Here is an 18,129-nt window from a genome sequence, read left to right on the forward strand (position 1 = left end):
GATAAATATATGTTACTTATTAACTGTGTATCCTTCTAGCTACATCAGTTGGTAATCCTCAAAAGTCAGTAACTAGTAATAGTTTATGAATTTCCTGGGACATTCTGCGGTTTTTTAAGATGCCATACTAATTGCACCTACACACACACACAGAGTTTTGATAATGTATTTTACATTCATTGTTGCTCTGTAAATTTCAAGGTATGGCATCAGAGCATAATGGATATTTGTCTACCCACAACTAATGACACTGAACCTATCAGTGACTACAAAAAATCTTTTTAATGACCAGTCATGTTGTTCTTCCTTGGCTAAATGTGTTCCAAGACTGCATCTGATGTCTGAAGACGAGTGGAGACAACTGGGAGTGCAGCAGTCTCAAGGATGGATCCACTACACATGACACACGATCCATGTACCAACTCATTGGATCCCACAAACATCAATATGCTCACTTGCCTTCAAAATGCTAAATGCTAATATGTTACAAAACAATGTACTTGCAGCAGTATTTATAATAATAATAGTAATATTTGATTTTCTAATTCTTGGTGCTTATGTTAATCTTAGAAATTGTGCTGCTTTACTTGGTCACAAGAGGGCGCAATGGCTCCATGTGTGGTAGCTGCCGCATTACAGCGTCATGCTGAGCTACAGAAACTTGGCCTATGACAAAACATTTAGGATTTCCCCATTCATTTTTGTTATACATTAGTTGTCTTATACTATTACATAGCTATTTAAGATCTTAAGAACCTTTTTCTGATTATTCCAAGTCAAGTCGTGTCAATTTTATCTATAACATACATTTAAAAACAACCAAAGTGCTTCCTAGTTATATGGTCGGTGGGGCATAAGCGTTTCAGCATTTAGTTTATAACCTATATCTATAAAGGAAATACATTTTCAAGGATATTAATTGTATCCTCTGAAAATGTCGTAACTGGCTTCAGAGTGGGGAAATGCGTGGTGGACGTTGGTTACTAATTCAGACGGTGGAAAGTGTTGCTGTGGAAAAGGCTGACGTTTCACTGTACCACTCTAGATGGATACTGAAGGAGTAATAACCTGGGGTGAATATTTAATTTATTATCTGGTATCAGAAGTGACAAATGTGCTTAATTCAAACATGGTGAAAACGTGACTTCAGTGTAGGCAACAGATACAACAAACTCCATTTATTTCTGCTTCAAAGGCAAATAGGTAGTCACAGTTTAAATGTGAACCAAAATGAACTGCAGACACAAATCAGTAAGGTACAAACTCTATTACTCTATCATTTAACCTGTGCCATCCTTAGCATGTGGATGCTGGGGGTTTTATCTGAATTCCACTTTTTTAATGTCAAACAAGAGGTGGTTTTAAAAAATAAAAAAAATAAAAAATAAAAAACTTACTTCACACAGCCACCTAACTACATTCCTGCAATCAGAACCCTGTGAATAAACTTGGGCTTTGACTCTCTGGAAGGAAAAAATAAAGATTAAAGACACTATAATCTCAAGGGGAAAATGTCAAACTGCAAGATAGCTTTGAAGGACCGTACTGAGGCTTTAGAAGGCAGCGAAGGTGCAAACATTTGATACATTTGTAAAATAAACTTAACTATAAGCTGTCAAGATGTTGTGTCACTTATAAATGCAGATCAGTGCTCCTCATATACCAATAGGTTTATTGTTCCTGACAAGCACTGTTTTCAGGATGTTCATTTTCATCAGTAAAAGTAGAAACAAATGCACGGCAGCCCACACGCCCTCAGACTGAGGCTACATGCAGCTTTGTCTCCTCGGCAGTTTTGGAAGGAGTCCCCAAACCATCATCACAACCCGATGAGCCCCTGCAGAAGGCAGGTGTTGTAAATACTTTGCTGCACGGTCCATCAAACTCCTGTGTAAGACGTGAGCACTGGGACATCGTATTCCATCTGTTTATGATGGATTCAGTACCAAAGGTGTGGTCCACCTGTGATGATGACCATGATTACAACCAGATTCCGCCAACACAAGTGAAGCTTATGACATCTTCACAGAGATCAGTGGCCATCACAACTTTCCTGTGGAGAAAAGAAAAAACAGAGTTGAGCAGGAGAAAAGGATGTAAACATGGAAGAAATATTTAGGTATTTATCTTTTTAATGTTAATAAAATATTTTAAACTAACATCTAGACCTCTGAGTTGCTGGCCACACATTCAATTTCATCAGTCATTCAAATAAAAAGGAAACAAAATGATCATTCAGTCTGAATATCAGTCTGAAATTAAGCTAGTTTAACAGAACGCAAACTGCTTTGCAATGAGGAAGCTAGCATGTTTTTACGGTCAAACTTTATGCATGCAAGTAGTACACCTGCATTCACCAAAAGAGAGACATGGTCTCACAATTGAGACAGAGTCCCTTTCAATGTGAAAGGGAAAAGTACAAACAGGAGAAAGAACAGACAATGTAGTTAATTGTAATGTTGTTAAATGTTAAAAGTTGCAGGAATAGCTAGTAATTCAAATAAGTGTACTTCACTTTCTCAAACCCTGGCTTTAAATGTCCTAATTACTGCAAACCCTTTTAAAGACACTGAATAAAGAACACTAAAACTGTTTATTTCAAGCAATAACAATCAAATGTCTTTAGCTCTGTGTCCCTAGTTATTTGCCATAGCCCCACTAAATCTGGACTTTGCACTTCTCTAGTATTAGAAGGTAGAAGGTACAAACAGGTGCACATGATACAAGTCAGCCAGGGCAACTGCGCAGCAGCTTTGGTGAGATTGGAACGAAACACACTCACACGCAACATAAACCTACCCAGGCCTTTTCCCATCTTTTTAGCAGTTGCTCATGCTCTGTGAGTGCACCTCTCCATTGGTCCAAATCCCTGGATGGAACGCTCCCCTCATCTGTCAAATAACAACATCTTTCATCGATATAAAACATTACAAATGTCCATCAGTGGCATTGTTGACAACCAATCCCAGGCACTCTGTTCTATCACCTCTCTACGTGCATTGCTGTGATCACAATTGATCTCGTAAAAAGTTTTATTACTTCAATACATATTGCCAAGGTAGACAATCTCAGCTTCATGATGTTCTGCACACTGGACATTTTCACAGCCATACAACACCGGGTCCAGATACCTCCAATAGGGATGCGGAGGTCAACCTCAGACGTGTCACTTCCAGTACTGGCCTCAGCGACACAGTGATAACGGGCATTCTTTATCAGCGGCCCCTCTTGTAGCCAGCTGCTCACTAGTACCTCCCTCTGACCCAGCGGCCGACGGTATTCCATTATAGGGGTGTCCAGACTACGCCCATTTATTAGCCAGTGAATGTGGACATCACTTGGACCTGAGGGACAGAATCGGACTTGATGTTTGACCCCAGATGGTCATGACACCGACACATAGACGAACTGTACATGAAATGGGAATACTTGCCTTTGATTAGGTCCGTTTGTGGTGTTTCAATGAACCGCTCTAGAGGTTTGACTAAATAGATGTGCAGTGTAAGTGTACATGTATGCATAATACCTGATATCAGCTCTGATATTCAGTGCATCCTGAACAGTCGGAGTCACTTAGCTGTACATATGTCGTTTGCATAAATATTATCTGAAGGCTAATCATCACCAGTAACATTTACAGTATTTAACAATTTTTCTGTTTCTATTTTCATTTTATACAACAGAATCCTAATTTCATTGCCACATACAGACGTTTTCTGCAGTAGCTTTTGCCATTATCCTCACTAACAAGTTCACAATGTTGAAAAATACACGCAAGTCAAAAAATTTAAGAAAACAAACCAGTGTTGAAAACGTTTGACAAGATTTATTTAGCCTCCCTACCAAGAGCAATAGTCCCAAAATGTCCCCTAGATTTATTTACATCTTCTAAAATGTATTTTTCCATATATACAAAATATATTTACACTTGTTTACAGGCACAAAAAAAAAAAATTTATCCAGATAAAAGTATTGAGATGTAAGACATTTGCGCATACTATAAACTGTTCTGAGGAGAGATCCTCAACACCCTGGATTAAAAGGATCCACTTCTAAATTTTACATGTGTCACATCAGACTGCTGTTACACAATAATATACATAAAATTGTACCTTTCATAAACATAGAATTGAGAACCAGATCACTGAGAGTTTGACAGTTAATATTGAATCCCAGCTTTGTCGCTTTAAACATTCAATCATTATACAGGCATCTTACCAGACACCTAAATTTGGGGGTGAACAATTAGACACTTTAAAGCAAAGGGCAGGCTTGTCCAGAATCCAGAAATACACACATACACACTCCCGGTTAGTTTATGTTTGGGAAATGGGTGGAAGGTGTAGAGAAGGGAGAGAAGAAAGAGTGAGAAATAATGGCACAGAGAAAAGGGATGGTTAAAAAAAGTGAGGAATAGATTTCCAAACCGAGCAAGAGGAAAGGGTTGGGTTTGGGGTGGGGTGGGAGGGTCTGAGTCAATGTCACAGGCACCACTCACCCAAGGCCAGGCAGAAGAGCAGGAAGGCCTCCTGGGCATGCACCCTCCAGGCCTGGTCCTTTAGCAGGGGAGGCAACAGTCTAACATCTGCCTCCTGGGCCTCCACACTGTGGAGCTTCGTGAAGGAGGAAGAGGAAGAGTAGGAGGAAGGGGAGACAGGGGGAGTGCTACTTCCAGAGGAGGACAGGGAAGATGAAGTGTCGAGAGGAGAGGAGGCTGTGAGGGAGGGAGTGATGGAAAAAGAGAGAGTATTGAGGAAAACAGGAAATCTAAATAAGGGATGATATGCAAAACAGACAAAGGGGAGACTAAGGAATGTGGACTAGGATCTAAAACCTGCTGCAATAAATAATAAAATAAAAACAAATGAAGGAAGATACACAACTGCTTGCACAATAGACAACAGATGTGACTCATCTTAAATAATAATTCTCTAAGACGAAAGGCTTCATTAAAAAAACCCCAAAAAACTTCAGATTGTTTCCAGGGCTGTTTAAGAAAAAGAAAAAGTGATGATTGATATTATCATGCATCGAGTCATTCTGAACATATTTATGTTGTCAACAGATCACATAAGGGAAATGACTAGTAAAAAGGTTAATACACAGGAGCATCAGCGTTGTATTCATGTAAGAACGTCGACTTCACAGGGAGGGAAAAATAAAATACAGAGAAACAACACTGTCATTCACGACAACGCTACACGAGACAGTGGCTTGATTTATTCCAGCCTTTTTTTTAATATGCAAGTCGTCGCTTGTCCACTTGGTTCTCTTCTTTTCCGACCTTCAAACCGTACACTGCCACCTCACTGGGTGAGATTAAGGCCCACATACCGGGTGCTGCAGATGGCAACACTGTACAACAAAGCCAGGCTATAAACTGCAGAGCAAATCTTCCCTGAGAAATTACTGTAATATTGAAGCATTTATCCAAGTCCAATATCCTACACATTGCTTCAGGAAAAAAAGTGAAAGCTTCAAGAGATTATATTTCCACCAGGCTGTACCATAAAAAAAAAAAAAAAAAAAAAAAAAAAAAGGACTCCAATTTGGAAAACATTAAAGTATCTTACCAATTTGGTAAACAATGTTTCCAATTTGGAATTTAACAAAATAGCTTTTCTCGCTGGACTAAGCCGAGAGGGTGCAGCTTCTGTGAATACAGTTTTTGTTTATCATCATAGGAACTAAATCATACAGCAGGAGTTACATCTCTACAGGCAAGTGGGACGCCTGACTTCAGCCTTGTAAGAAGTAGTAAGAAGATGCAGCAAGAGCGTGACCCCCCCCCCCTATAAAATAGTCTCTCTACTAAGGGGAACAAAAGCAGATCAAAAGGCTTCTGGCCATCAGCAAAGTTCATCTGCATCAGCAAACTGGATGGGCTGAGATACGCAGTCCACATCGAAGGGTTTCTCCTGGGATGGGCTGTTGTCTCCAGAACAGTGAGAGGGGATCAGACCATTGCCACACTCCGGCTCAGTCTCATAGCCAGTGTCACGGAGTGCCCGGAGGTTTTGAGTGGTTTGGCTGCCATTCTGCGTAGGCTGCTCAGTCATGTTAATTTTGTCAGTAGCAGATGCTTCCATTAGTCCTGCTTCACAGGCCCGGTACTCGGGCTGATGGGCGCTCTTGTGACTGCCCAACAGAGCAGCTCGCAGCCGTAGGCAGGGAGCCGGAAGATACTGCATGTAGCAGTTGTACACCAATGCAGCCAGGAAGAGCAGGAAAAACAGGAGGAAGAGGAAGAGGAGGGCAATGCTGTTGTTTTGCTGCAAATATTCAGCCGCTGGGTCCCGGCTGTCTGGGCGGGGAGCGTTGGAGCTCGGGGGAAGATGCTGCTGGAACTTGATTGTGCTGCTGGGAGGCGGGGTTAGTGATGAGTCAGTTTGGGGTGGGGAGGTGAACTGGACTATAGCTGTGAAGCTGGGAGAGGCAAGGGCCGAAGTTAGTGTGGCTCTGTCTGTCTTACCATTACCTTCAGCTGCATGCGTGCCAGATGTTTCCTGGCTGCCGAGGGTGGTGGTCACGTGGCCTGCCTGTTGTGGGGGTCTGGGCGGGAGATCCAGAGTCAGGACGTATGCAGCCAGGAGGCGGCTGAAGTTCTTTCCAGCAGCTGGCGCCCATTCCACTGACCAGCACTCATAGTGACCTTGATCCTCTGGAGCCACGCTGTAAATAAGGAGACCATTTTCGCCTATGAGGTGGAAGCGAGAAGCCTCAGTGAGCGCCGAGCCGTTGGATTTCCACATCACCTGGGCTAGGTTGGACTTCACCAGACAAGGCAGCTCAGCAGAGCTTCCTGGTTTCACTTTCACACTGTGGTAGTCCTTCAGAGACCGGCCCGACACTGAGACACAAACCGAGAGAATAAAATAATGACTTTTGGGCAGTTAAAGTCTAGCCTAGTGAGAGGTTTGTAGTGTATCCTGCTCAAAACAGATGTCCAGTTGAGCACAATCATACATGATGCATCCTTGAGTATGAAAACAGCATTTAAGTTATGTTACAGGATAATGGTATTCAGTATCCATGTTGAATGTTGTGTCAGGACGGGGGTGAGCGCAGATATTCGCCACTTTTTACTCTCACTTCTATGTAATAAAGCTTCTTTACCTATGTGAGCATGTTTCATCCTACCTGAAGGACACTTGTCTGCGTCACCATTCAGGCTCTGGATTAGCTTCCTGAAAAAAAACAAAAAACAAGCAAGCATTGTTTTCACGACAATCGAAAGTATGCAGTCACTCTGAAATGAAGACATATCCAGTCTGAGACAGTATAGCAGGTCAAACTGGATGGAGCATCAGTAAAGTCTCTCGATGGTGGTTTTGTTTTTGTTAACCAGTCTTTTAATGTATGAGCCAAGTATCGGCATCTAGAAAAAAAAACTGATAAAAACAATAGAGCGAATGTTGCAAATCTAGCTTGATGGTGAGTCACCTATGCCGCTGGCTTGGAGCCTCAAAGATATTGACACAGGCAGCCGTGTGAGGGTCCCAGGCGCAGTACGGGTCTCTAGTCAAGACACAGTCGTCGCAGGACTGATACCTGCCACAGAAGGCTGTGGGCGACTGGACTACACCCGAGTCTGAACCAGCATACAGGGATCTTGTCTGTGGAAGCACAAGGTTGTTCATGTAAATATGCCATAGAAAGAGTGCACAAATTTTCACGTGACAACCATTTAGAAATACAATTTATTGAACTTAAATACGTTAAAATGTCGCAAAAATTAACCCTTTAATGCCTACAAACCACTTTTTAAAAACTCAAATCAGTAAAATGTCTGTCATAATTTATAAGTTGTAATGCAGATTCCAGCAAACAAACTAAGTTTTTGGTTTTGCTCTTAACTGTCATGCCATCTTCTTGGTAACTTCTTATTGTGAGCTTTTTCACATCAGAAAAACACGCAAAAACACTTTATAAGGCTACGGACCGTAGTATACCCACATGCACACACTGCCCGTCAAGGTGTTAAGTAAAACGTCTAACTCTTCTTCCACAGTTGTCTCTTTGTACAGTTACAAATGTTGCAGTGACTTCACTGACCTCTGAGGACAGCAGTAAGTTCTTGATGGACTCAGAGTTCTTCAGGAGCTGAATCTCCTCCACAATATGGACATCCCCTTCAAACACTACTGACTTGTGCAGCACTCCCTTATCTAGAGATGAGAATGGTAAAATGTCATCATTCAGCAGAGGCGGAAGCCAGTAAAAAAAGAAAAAGATTACAATGAGAGATGTTCTGAATGATCAGTACACAGAGCTGGTTAAGGCATATTTCAACTGACCCATTGTCTACTACTAAAAAAAAATATATAGAATAGCTGTGATGCCGGGAATAATAAACTTGATAGGACATCCTTATTTGTAAGTTTCAATTTCAAATGTGTTATTAAGTGTTAAGTGATGTGTTCTTACCAGTTCCAGTGAAGATGACATCATAGATGTTGTTATTGAGTGCACGGACCCTCTCCACAACTATCTGAGTGTAGTTGACATCTTTGGTAATGAGGCGAGGCCCGTTGCCGATGGGCAGGACGGGATCCTCCAGCAGGGGGTGGTCCTTAACAAACTGAAGGGTCTTGTCTGGCAGGTGGAGAGAGCTGCTAATGTTCTGCCGTCGCATCAGGTTGTTAATACACTGGTGGAGGAAAAAAAAAGGTAGATTAGTCATTAAAAAAAAAACAAAAAAAAAAACACGGAGTCAAGATTCCCCCCCCTCCTCGAGGTCTGTATTAGAATGACTAACTAACCACAGCATTTCCTAGCCCTGGACTAGCATAACTTAGCTAAGGCTTAATTATTCGAGATGTGTTAAAGGTACTTACTGCTCCAGGACGTGGAGAAGGAGTGATGCCGTTATACCGGACCCACTTGGTGTGAGACTGCTCCACTGTGGCCTTCTGCATGTACTTGCCCTTGGAGAAGACCTCTTCCACAGCTGTCATGTTGTAAGCACACACTGCTGACAAACCCACATTACCCCTGGGGGACGAGGATGGAGTGAGTTTAACGTGCTGCATTATATTGCAATATCCTGCTTTTTTCTTTTTCTGACCCCTACTGATCCCCTACTCAAGATCAAATAACTGACCACTGCGAGGTGAAGACCCCGTAGATAACGGTGTCCCTCCAGTCTGCCCCCTTCAGGATGAAGACATCATGAACTACGTTAAAGACAAAGTTGAGCTCAGGCACGGAGCACACCAGCTTGGCTTTCAGGAAGGAGGTCCATTTCTTCTGCAGAGTGCGCTGCCCCCCGAGGTCACCCTGTGGGAGAGAGGTTTGTCAGCACATTAGGCGGTGTGGGGAGAGGCAGTCGAAAGAGGCTGAAAGCAATCTCCACTTTTAATGTTTCATGTTGATTTTCTTGCCAAACTCTCTTAACATTGTTCGCTTACTGTCCCACCACAATAGTCCAGAATAGATTAGATGAATGTTAACAAAAATGGTTGATAAACTCATCTAAGCCGCCTTTATTTATCACCCTTCTCTCAAAGCAAAGCACTGCGCCTCCCCCAAAACTCTTTGGAGCCCACCTAGAGAGGCCCGCCTCCCACTTTGAAAACCTCTGTATTAGTACTGACAATAAAGAGGGTAATATAGCATTTGTATTTTTAAAATTAAATAATTAAAAAAAAAAAAATAGCCTACATATTTACTTTTTTATGTCATTGTGCCCTCCCCCCCCACCACTCCTGAAATCAGACCTACGCCCTTGAATGTGTGTACAGTTTAATGTAAATGTAGTTTTAATGTAAAGAAATTAACTTCTGTGTCCTGTTTAGATTATGCTTCTGGCTTTTTCAGGAAACATGTTAAAGTTTATGATGGAGCCATTATATCATGGTTTTGGACATCAGTGGTAATACGGGATGGGAACCAGCAAACGTCAGACATTTGGAACAGACTTGCTAGTATGCCTGAACAGCTGCTTACTGTAAACATCTTTTAGAGTGACATCTTTATTTTGTTTGTTTATTTGTTTATTTTTCAAAACAGGAGCAATAATTATAATGCACAAGGAAACAGTAGTTGTTTCTTATTCATTATGTTTGTACCAAACATTAACTGTGTGTAGAGCCTTATCTGAGGCAGAATTTCACTGAAAGTCAAAGACCTGTGTGCACAGTTATGTTTAGAAACAGGCAGACAAAATGCTCCGATTATTATGTGATTTAGGAGACTGAAAAAAATCCTTTTCATGTTTTAATGCCATATAATTAAAGAACGACTCAACGGCTTCACTTTTTAGTCAAATGGCCCTTCATTTGTGGTTTTAGTTGAAGGATTATAAAAAAAACTCAGTTACGTTTTAAGGAAGGGAATCTTTTATTGTGGCAATTTCATTTGTAGACTTTGGAACAGGAAACAAATTCTTTGACAAATATTCCACTGTTGCAACAGTATTTTTGGTGTTTTTGAAGTGCAGTATGTGCATGACGCAATAAATACCATACCTGACTAACTGTACTTGATTTGTACAGTGATGCGAGCTCAGGTCAGATTAAGAAAAGAGATACTGGAAGATAATGGAAGGAGAAAGACAGAGGGATTGTAGTACGCTACTGGTATGTGCAGATGGTGTATGACGTGTACTGACCTTACAGACACGTGCCACCCTGGGGATGAGCAGCTTGCCAAAGAATTCGTACTCCACTGACACCTCAGTGAAGAAGTAGTAGATTTTATCATCCTCACCATCTACTCGGTTTCGCTCTTCTCCCCTGATCACGTCGGCAAAAACAAAACTGGGCTCTGCAAGGAAAGCAGAGAGGGGAGAGAGAGAAAGGTATTAGTAAAAAGAAGACTGGGACAAATGATTCAAAAGATGTTAAGTTTAATTTATTTATTTATATGATTGGGTAATTCAATTCCTGAAACTGATGTGACACAGTCCGCTAGAGAGAAGATGTGTCACTCTGTTAGAACTACAGAAACCCTCAGTCCACCTGCAGTTCTATGGTGGTGTGCACTATATTGTCTCAACTCACCATTGAGCCATGATGTGGAGTACTCGGTTCTCAGCAGGGACTGGGATGCAGAGTATCTGGAAATAATTGGTTCACTCCCTAAGAAGTTATAAGCTGTCCCCGAGTACAGCTCTCCATCTGATTGAAAAGCAGGGAATAAAACAAACCAAAAATAGCAATTCATTGTCCAGTGAGTCCATTTTACCTCCCAACAGATTATTGAGGATTATTATGCATTTTACCAACCAAAACAGCTCTGAAATGCCATAAAATTGGCCTCAACTCACCAACCATGACAGTAGTGAAGCTTTGTGCGGGGTCGAAGGAGCACTTTCCCCTGCCATCTTCAGGTTGACTGTCCAACGAGAAGTCAGCGAGGTTCTGAAAGGAGTTTAAGATTCAATTTCAGTTAAAAACAAAAAGGTTGCTGCGATGATTGGTGAGCCCAATCACGTTTATTTGTGCGGTGTGATGTTCGCAGTTAAGGGGGGGATTAAGTATTAACCTACCAAGTGGTCACACTGAGGTTGAAAAGCGTGTGTGCCGCAGACATAGAGCCGTTCATCATCTACGAATTGGAGCACTCGAATGTAGTTTAGACAGTCCCGCTGGAAAGCAACATTCGATAAGCTAATTACAATAAACTGATTTTTTTAAAGCAGATGGTTCATTTATAACACTAGAAAAAATTACTGATTCCGATCCCATATAGATTAAGACAGATAAAACATCAATATATGAATTATTGAACTAACCTCTAATGATTTCCCTTTAATCTTGCACATATGCGCGGGTACTTCCGAAACTGGCCACATAACCTTGTTTAATCGAAAGAATATCATAATTAAAATTTACAAGTAGTTTACAAAATGTACAAGTTTATTTTCCTCCCTTTGTCACAAATCTTATTAACATTTTCATACCTGGTTGTGTCTGACTGTGACATTCGTCTTGCTGAGCTCAAAAATGGCCTCCCTGGCTCCTACATACAGTGCATCCTTTTTATCGCTCAGCAGCAACGTGGTGTAGTTGAAGATCTCAGGCTCCGAAAACTCCATCAGATCTAAATCTGAGCACAAAACCATTGGATCACATTACTTAGCCATCCAAAAACACCACAAACTAAACATGCTAAGTTTTACTTGTCAACGGGTGTATTAAACATTGAGAATTCAAATTAAAGTTGCAATAATAAATATTTTATTTTCATGTTTATGTGGCTTGTAGGGATTTTGACTGATTATGACGACTCTCCAGTTTCCCTCAGCTCCATAGAGTGTGTGCGTTTTAAAGTTTTTCAGCTCATTGTTTTGGTTTTACGGCCCGGGACTGTTTTACTGTGTTAGTTCACTCTCATCAATGTTGTTTTCACTCGCAGCAGGCGGTTGTTTTCAGCAGAAAAAAAAGCTCAGATAAACACACTGAACACTACCTGCTACCAGCAGACAGACACAGTAAATGACTGGCTGGTGAAAATAGTGGAGTGAGTCAGATATTTTTCTCAGGAGATAAAAGAGACCAAAGCAGAGCTAAAACGAAAGTGAAAATTGGACTTGCATTAATCCAAAATATGGCTCAAAATGAATGCTAATGTTGTTCCATGTATGCTGATGTGTAAATAAGGGCCATTTTGATAAGTTCATTATAACAACTTTAACTCTAATATAATATTTCAGTATTGTGTTTACAGCTTGTTTGTTTAAAGTTGTACTTTGAGTTCATCGGGAGTAAATATCGTTAATGTCTTACTCACTTACTGCAAGACTGTGGAGGCTGAACCGCCAAACATGTTGTGTTTCAGACATGTTTCTGCTTTTTTAAATGAGACACATTAGCATTGTGTTGAGTGCCTCTCTTGTTATACTGTGTGCTGTGATTGATGGCAAACCTATTGGAGAGTTTGCCTCTGGCTGACTTTGGTTGTGCCAGGTGCAAGTAGGTTCGGGTTGCAGGTGCCTGGACATAAACACCACAGTGATGAAAGCAAATACTCTCACTGACTGACTGAAACAGTGACTGTGTCACAGTGAGTGGAGAAACTCGACTTTGTTAAAGGGTAAGCAGTGCTGGTTCTCACAGGCCGACTGAGTTACTGGAGCTATTTATGTAAACAGCAGTATACAAACACAACTGCCACCTGACAGGAACTTGACAGCCTGTGGTGAGACCTTCTTTTATACGGTCTGTGGGTGAAACTGAGTGCAGTCCCTTGAGATAAATTAAACAGGTGTCACTCAACTATCTATTGTGAACCTTGAGTTGAAAACAGAGTTTTTAATATATTTTAAAGATCCATCTATACAGCATGAAGGCTCAGATCTCATGGCTCGTGGAGCAACTGAATTTTACATGTTTTAAGCATAAATACCAACTTAGACAAACGAGCACGTCAGCAGTGTGGTTTCAAAAGAACATTTACCAGAAATGAGGCTGGAGTTCGCTGTAAAAAGGATACAAGCGGAAAAGGGAAAAGGATGTTGCTAAAAAAAAAACCTTTTATAATAACTAATATATTAAATATTTGATTAGATGATAGATTTATAAAATACTTGATGAAAACAGAACAACAAATGCCAATTTGAAATTACCAAAGCCAAAATGTCTTATTGTATTGATATCTTTTATGTATTAATAGTAGTAGTACGGTCTAAAATGTACTATTATCAGCAAATGATTTTACATAATGAATGATTAGTTATCACAACTGCAAACAGTTTTTCTGTCAATCGTAAACGTAACACCTCAACAACCAATTCTTTAATCACTCAGAAATATTACATTAGTCAGGCTTTACCTTGGTGTCTCCAGGAGGTTCTAGGCACAGCATGGGGTCCATGGGTGGAAACCTCCAGGAGCAGCCCCAGAAACACTCCCAGCACGCCAAATCCCATATTAGGCTCAGATAACTTCGGAACTGTGAAGTTTCCTCTGCAAGAAAAACAGTAAAGCAATACCTAATGCACCAAAATTATGTTTTTTTTAATGCAGAAAGGGAAGAGTTCCTCAGAGGCTGATTGTATCATGCAGCACAGACGCTAAAAGGGGACAGGCATCAAATCCACTTCCCTCATTCTGAAAGCTGGCAGGAGAGATTCATCCTCTTTTGTATCGCTTAAGAGGTTAGTACAGCACGTAACATGCATTTGAATAAAATACACAATATTTTGGACAGAAACTGCACAGTGAAAAAAAACAACACAAAAACACAACCTCTCTTACAATTAAATCACATGTGAAATACAGAAAATACTTCTCATGTGAAAACACATAAAATAATGTTTTTAAAGTTCTGATCACTCGAGCTGCAACATTAAATAAATGTTCAGTCCATTGACTGATAAATATCAGTCAATGGACTGAACAAAAGTGTGCTTTAATAATTTAAAAGTGATGTTCATGTCCCAATTCCAGATTAGATAGAAAAGCTGCACCTATAAATCAGGAACTACTGCTACTCATGTCCTTTCTCCTTCATGTTTATGAATCAGTAGTCGTATTGTTTAACACAATGCAATATAAAAGGAAGTAAATTTTCACTAGGGTTCAGAAACAACTCCTGTCATTTGCAGTTTTTATACTTTCATGCCAAAGGACATCTAAAGGCAGTCTTGTAAATGACTGGTCGCTTTTGGAACCGTTTCAGACGTGCGGGGTTACAGAGCAGGTATAACAGTATGTGTAGTTCCATGTGAATGATGAATCAGAGAGGGGGCTGTGAGGAGGACAGAGAGGTAGGGGTGCAGCATGTGGTGGGGTCTTGAACTAACATTACTTACAGTGGCAGAAAAACACCTGCTCTTGTTTGTAATATTTACAATAACCACACACACACACACACACACACACACACAGAGTTGGCCTGACACAGTAGCATGCACATGAACGCGTGCAAATTTAATCTTTATTAACAGGGCAGTTAATGTGGTGCGTGTCTTATGACCACGGTATGGCACTTGAGTTCATTGTTGGTATATATGCGTCATGCAACAAATTAACACCTCAGGCATAGGAAAATCCCGGTTTGTATTGAAAACTGGTTATTCTGCACTGCACTATTGTTGAGACACGGCCATAGGTGTATCTGTTTACGCCGCATGATGATAACGATAATGACACAAATTCCTGGTAGCTATCAGCTTTTATCAGACGTGGGTGTCGTTTTCCATTTGCCAATTTGTGGAACATTGTGATCTCTCTGCCTTTCAACAGCTCTCTTGGTGCATTCACTTCAGGATGTGCCCGATACGGACTCCATTAGGCGGATCTGTGCCATTTGTGCAAGTGTATAACTTGTCCAGACCCACCTCAGGAGGTTCATGTTGTCATATTCAATAAAAGCTTAAGTTGTCTTATTTAATGTCTGGTTTATTTCTTTAGCACTCAGTGGTGGTAAACGATACTCTCTTTAGCAATGGCCTTACTCAGTGATGAAATGGTAACATAGAAAACAATGTCACAACATGGTCTTATCTTGAAATGCTGTGTATTTCATTTTGGAATGTCTTAAACATAGAAGATTCAGTTACTATAATTTTGTTGGGACTTATTTTTGTTTAAAATGGTATCTTCTTCATTGAACAAACCGTATTGAAAGTGGCCTGTTTTAGGTCAACAGAGAAGCTGGGGGGGGGGGGGGGGGGGGGGGGGGGGGGGGGCGCATGCTTTAAAGCTTAAATATTAAAATAAATCTCTAAATCTGTTCTCAATCCTGCTTGTAATACATTTGACAAATTTACTGTAATGCAAGGTCATGCGCAGAATAATCTTAACTGTCTACCAAATTCAATTGTAAGGTTCAAGTGCTTCCTTTCTCTTGATCCAATCGGGAAAGGAGCAGTGTGGGCAAACCTCCAGCTCCGTAGCCCTGGCCATTCTCTCGTTTCACACAGATGAAGTTGCCTTTTACAATAATGACCCTGGCTTGCTGATGGAGCCCTGTGGAGCCTGCATACATGTGTGTTTAGGGAAGGCCAGTGTTGTTTTAATAAGCAGAAGGCAGGCTGGTCTGGCTGGTCAGGTGCCTGGGTGCAATGTCTCTAAGTAAGTAAAATGATCCAGCAGAAAGCAGGTTGTTCGGGTTTTCCACAACGTGCTCAAAAGAAGCTGAGGTACCTGCAGGACCTACACAAAATGGGTGGGCCTGTCACACGAAGAAGGGGATTAAAAGGTTATGGTAGATGTCTTGTAAGATGAGGTCTGACGTAACAAAAACTTGTCTCTCACAGGAACCAACAAGCAGTCTCACCATGTCCCAGTAAGATGGGTTTAATTAGCATTCAAGCTACTGATAGTAGTTCATAGCATTCACTCAGCTTACAATCAAGTGGCTGTAGGAAGTAATGAATAAAAATTATATACATTTGTTATAAGATCTAAAAAAAACTATACTACCCATTTGTCCTCATTTTAGATTTTATAACCAAAATTAGAGAACAAATGACAAATAAATCATTGTCAACCACTTTTTGAATGACCTAGTAACACCATTGTGGCTCATTCCACTCAAATATAGGTTAGTAAATCAGTCACCCAAACGAGGGGGAGATATATCATGTGGCACAGCACGTATAAACAATCAATGAGGGCCACCACAGCTAAAGAAAAAGGAAGAGAATGATAATTGGTTATTGATGTGGTTGTAAATAAGAACAAATGGCCCCAGAGGCATGACCTTCCTGATACTGGGATTGTTCATTTTTTGTGTGTTTTCACCAACTGAATCTGGCAAAGATGGAATTCCATCCCGGCTTCAGCCCTAGCCATGGACTCCACTCTGCTTAAGAGGGGGTCAAATACACAAGGACCTATTGTTTGCTGAAGATGAGGGTAGCCTCCACTCCACCCCCATCACATCCACATCATCACTGCAGAGTATTCAACAATGAACAGAGAGCGACAGAGAATGGAGAGAGGACAGAACGAAGGAGAGAGAAAGGCATCATGTCTCCCTCACATCCAGTTCTTTTACATCCTTGCCAATCTAAATGCCAGGACAGCTTAGCCCCGAGCCAAGCCAGTGTTTTCAAAGATCACACAAGCCCATGAGATCCGGAGGCATTCCCCGAAAACGCTCCATAAACTATCTAATGATGGCAGCAGATACTGTTATTATTTAACGGAGACAGACTGAAAGAAATAGAGTGACGTAGGCACAGTGTGAGTGGATGAGATAACAATACTGAATCAATGACAAAAACCCCGGACAGACAAAATACCTCTCCGTTTTCTGTCCTAAGTGAAATCCTCTAGTGGCACACTGCATAAATAAAAGTTTCAAACTACCCTCATTCCTCCATCTGTGCACTCCTGATGCCCTCTATCAATCTTATCACTCTGAACTGAAACCCATTTAGGGCAAAGCTTTAAAAAAAAAAAATTCTTCATACCCCTTTGAGCCAGTGTTACAGTAGCAGAAAGAGCACACTGGCAGCTACCGTATGCTGCTGAGAGATTTAGAGGAGTGGCCATACTGGCCTGGGATATTTAAGACGGTTACCATGCTGGCAGGTCTCTTTGAGCCTTTTGTGTTTCCCTCTCAGCGCCTTTGGCTGGGCAGGGAGGTTGACACCTGCTTGGGGCCTTGGGGTTCCCAGCACTCTGCTGTTAACTGGGCAGAGATACTGGCAGGCTGCCCACTGAGGACAGGGGACAGAGAGGGGGAAACTGGAGCTCTGCCTATCTGTGCATAAGCACTTTGAATGAAAATAAATCAAATATATCTGAAAAGTGCTTTTATGTCTTTATGCAACACAAACAAATAGTTAGGGGTGTGCCAACCATTTCATTTTGATTGACTGTAATAAATCACTGTATAACCAGATTTAACCACTGGGTGGGGGTTCATAGCTATACACCTTTTGATTATTGTTTTTCCCTTCGGCGCACACCATTTGCTAATCAAGCAAGACCGCAATGACTGCTGAATTACCAAGGCAGCCTATAACTACTACACTGTTCCCTCATTAGTACTTTTCTGTAAAAAGCCAGTTTAAATGGTAAAGAAGAAAGTTTGTTTGCACTTCTTAGACAAGACAGAGCAGTGTCCTTGTAAATTACAAATGATAAGAGATACAGAATGGCGTCTTCACAGCAACAATGTTTGTTTAAGGCCAACGTGTGTACAAGACAAATCTTTTGATTCCAGGTG

The 18,129-nt window shown here is 41.1% G+C and overlaps 1 protein-coding gene across 4 annotated transcripts in view; it reads right to left on the bottom strand.

Annotated features, from left to right (window-relative positions):
• Positions 1 to 1,163: 1,163 nt before the first annotated feature.
• Positions 1,164 to 18,129, bottom strand: part of sema4d (sema domain, immunoglobulin domain (Ig), transmembrane domain (TM) and short cytoplasmic domain, (semaphorin) 4D) — a 40,431-nt gene continuing 23,465 nt past the window's right edge. For 2 of the 4 annotated variants that reach the window (XM_046066241.1, XM_046066242.1), the window contains exons 4-17: positions 13,777 to 13,910; positions 11,906 to 12,051; positions 11,738 to 11,800; positions 11,492 to 11,590; positions 11,270 to 11,363; positions 11,004 to 11,120; positions 10,613 to 10,767; positions 9,104 to 9,279; positions 8,838 to 8,994; positions 8,428 to 8,650; positions 8,056 to 8,168; positions 7,444 to 7,616; positions 7,141 to 7,187; positions 4,571 to 6,850 (exon numbers count right to left, since the gene is read on the bottom strand). In XM_046066241.1, the coding sequence (XP_045922197.1) occupies positions 5,850 to 6,850; positions 7,141 to 7,187; positions 7,444 to 7,616; positions 8,056 to 8,168; positions 8,428 to 8,650; positions 8,838 to 8,994; positions 9,104 to 9,279; positions 10,613 to 10,767; positions 11,004 to 11,120; positions 11,270 to 11,363; positions 11,492 to 11,590; positions 11,738 to 11,800; positions 11,906 to 12,051; positions 13,777 to 13,873 (2,661 nt within the window). In that variant the 5' untranslated portion in view covers positions 13,874 to 13,910 and the 3' untranslated portion in view covers positions 4,571 to 5,849. Of the gene's footprint in view, positions 2,054 to 2,799; positions 2,892 to 3,131; positions 3,345 to 4,498; positions 6,851 to 7,140; positions 7,188 to 7,443; positions 7,617 to 8,055; positions 8,169 to 8,427; positions 8,651 to 8,837; positions 8,995 to 9,103; positions 9,280 to 10,612; positions 10,768 to 11,003; positions 11,121 to 11,269; positions 11,364 to 11,491; positions 11,591 to 11,737; positions 11,801 to 11,905; positions 12,052 to 13,776; positions 13,911 to 18,129 lie in introns of those variants that run through there. The other 2 variants (XM_046066243.1, XM_046066245.1) reach the window with 2 other exon arrangements.

Source organism: Micropterus dolomieu, linkage group LG13 (assembly GCF_021292245.1).
Source record: "Micropterus dolomieu isolate WLL.071019.BEF.003 ecotype Adirondacks linkage group LG13, ASM2129224v1, whole genome shotgun sequence".
Classification (NCBI taxonomy): Eukaryota; Metazoa; Chordata; class Actinopteri; order Centrarchiformes; family Centrarchidae; genus Micropterus; species Micropterus dolomieu.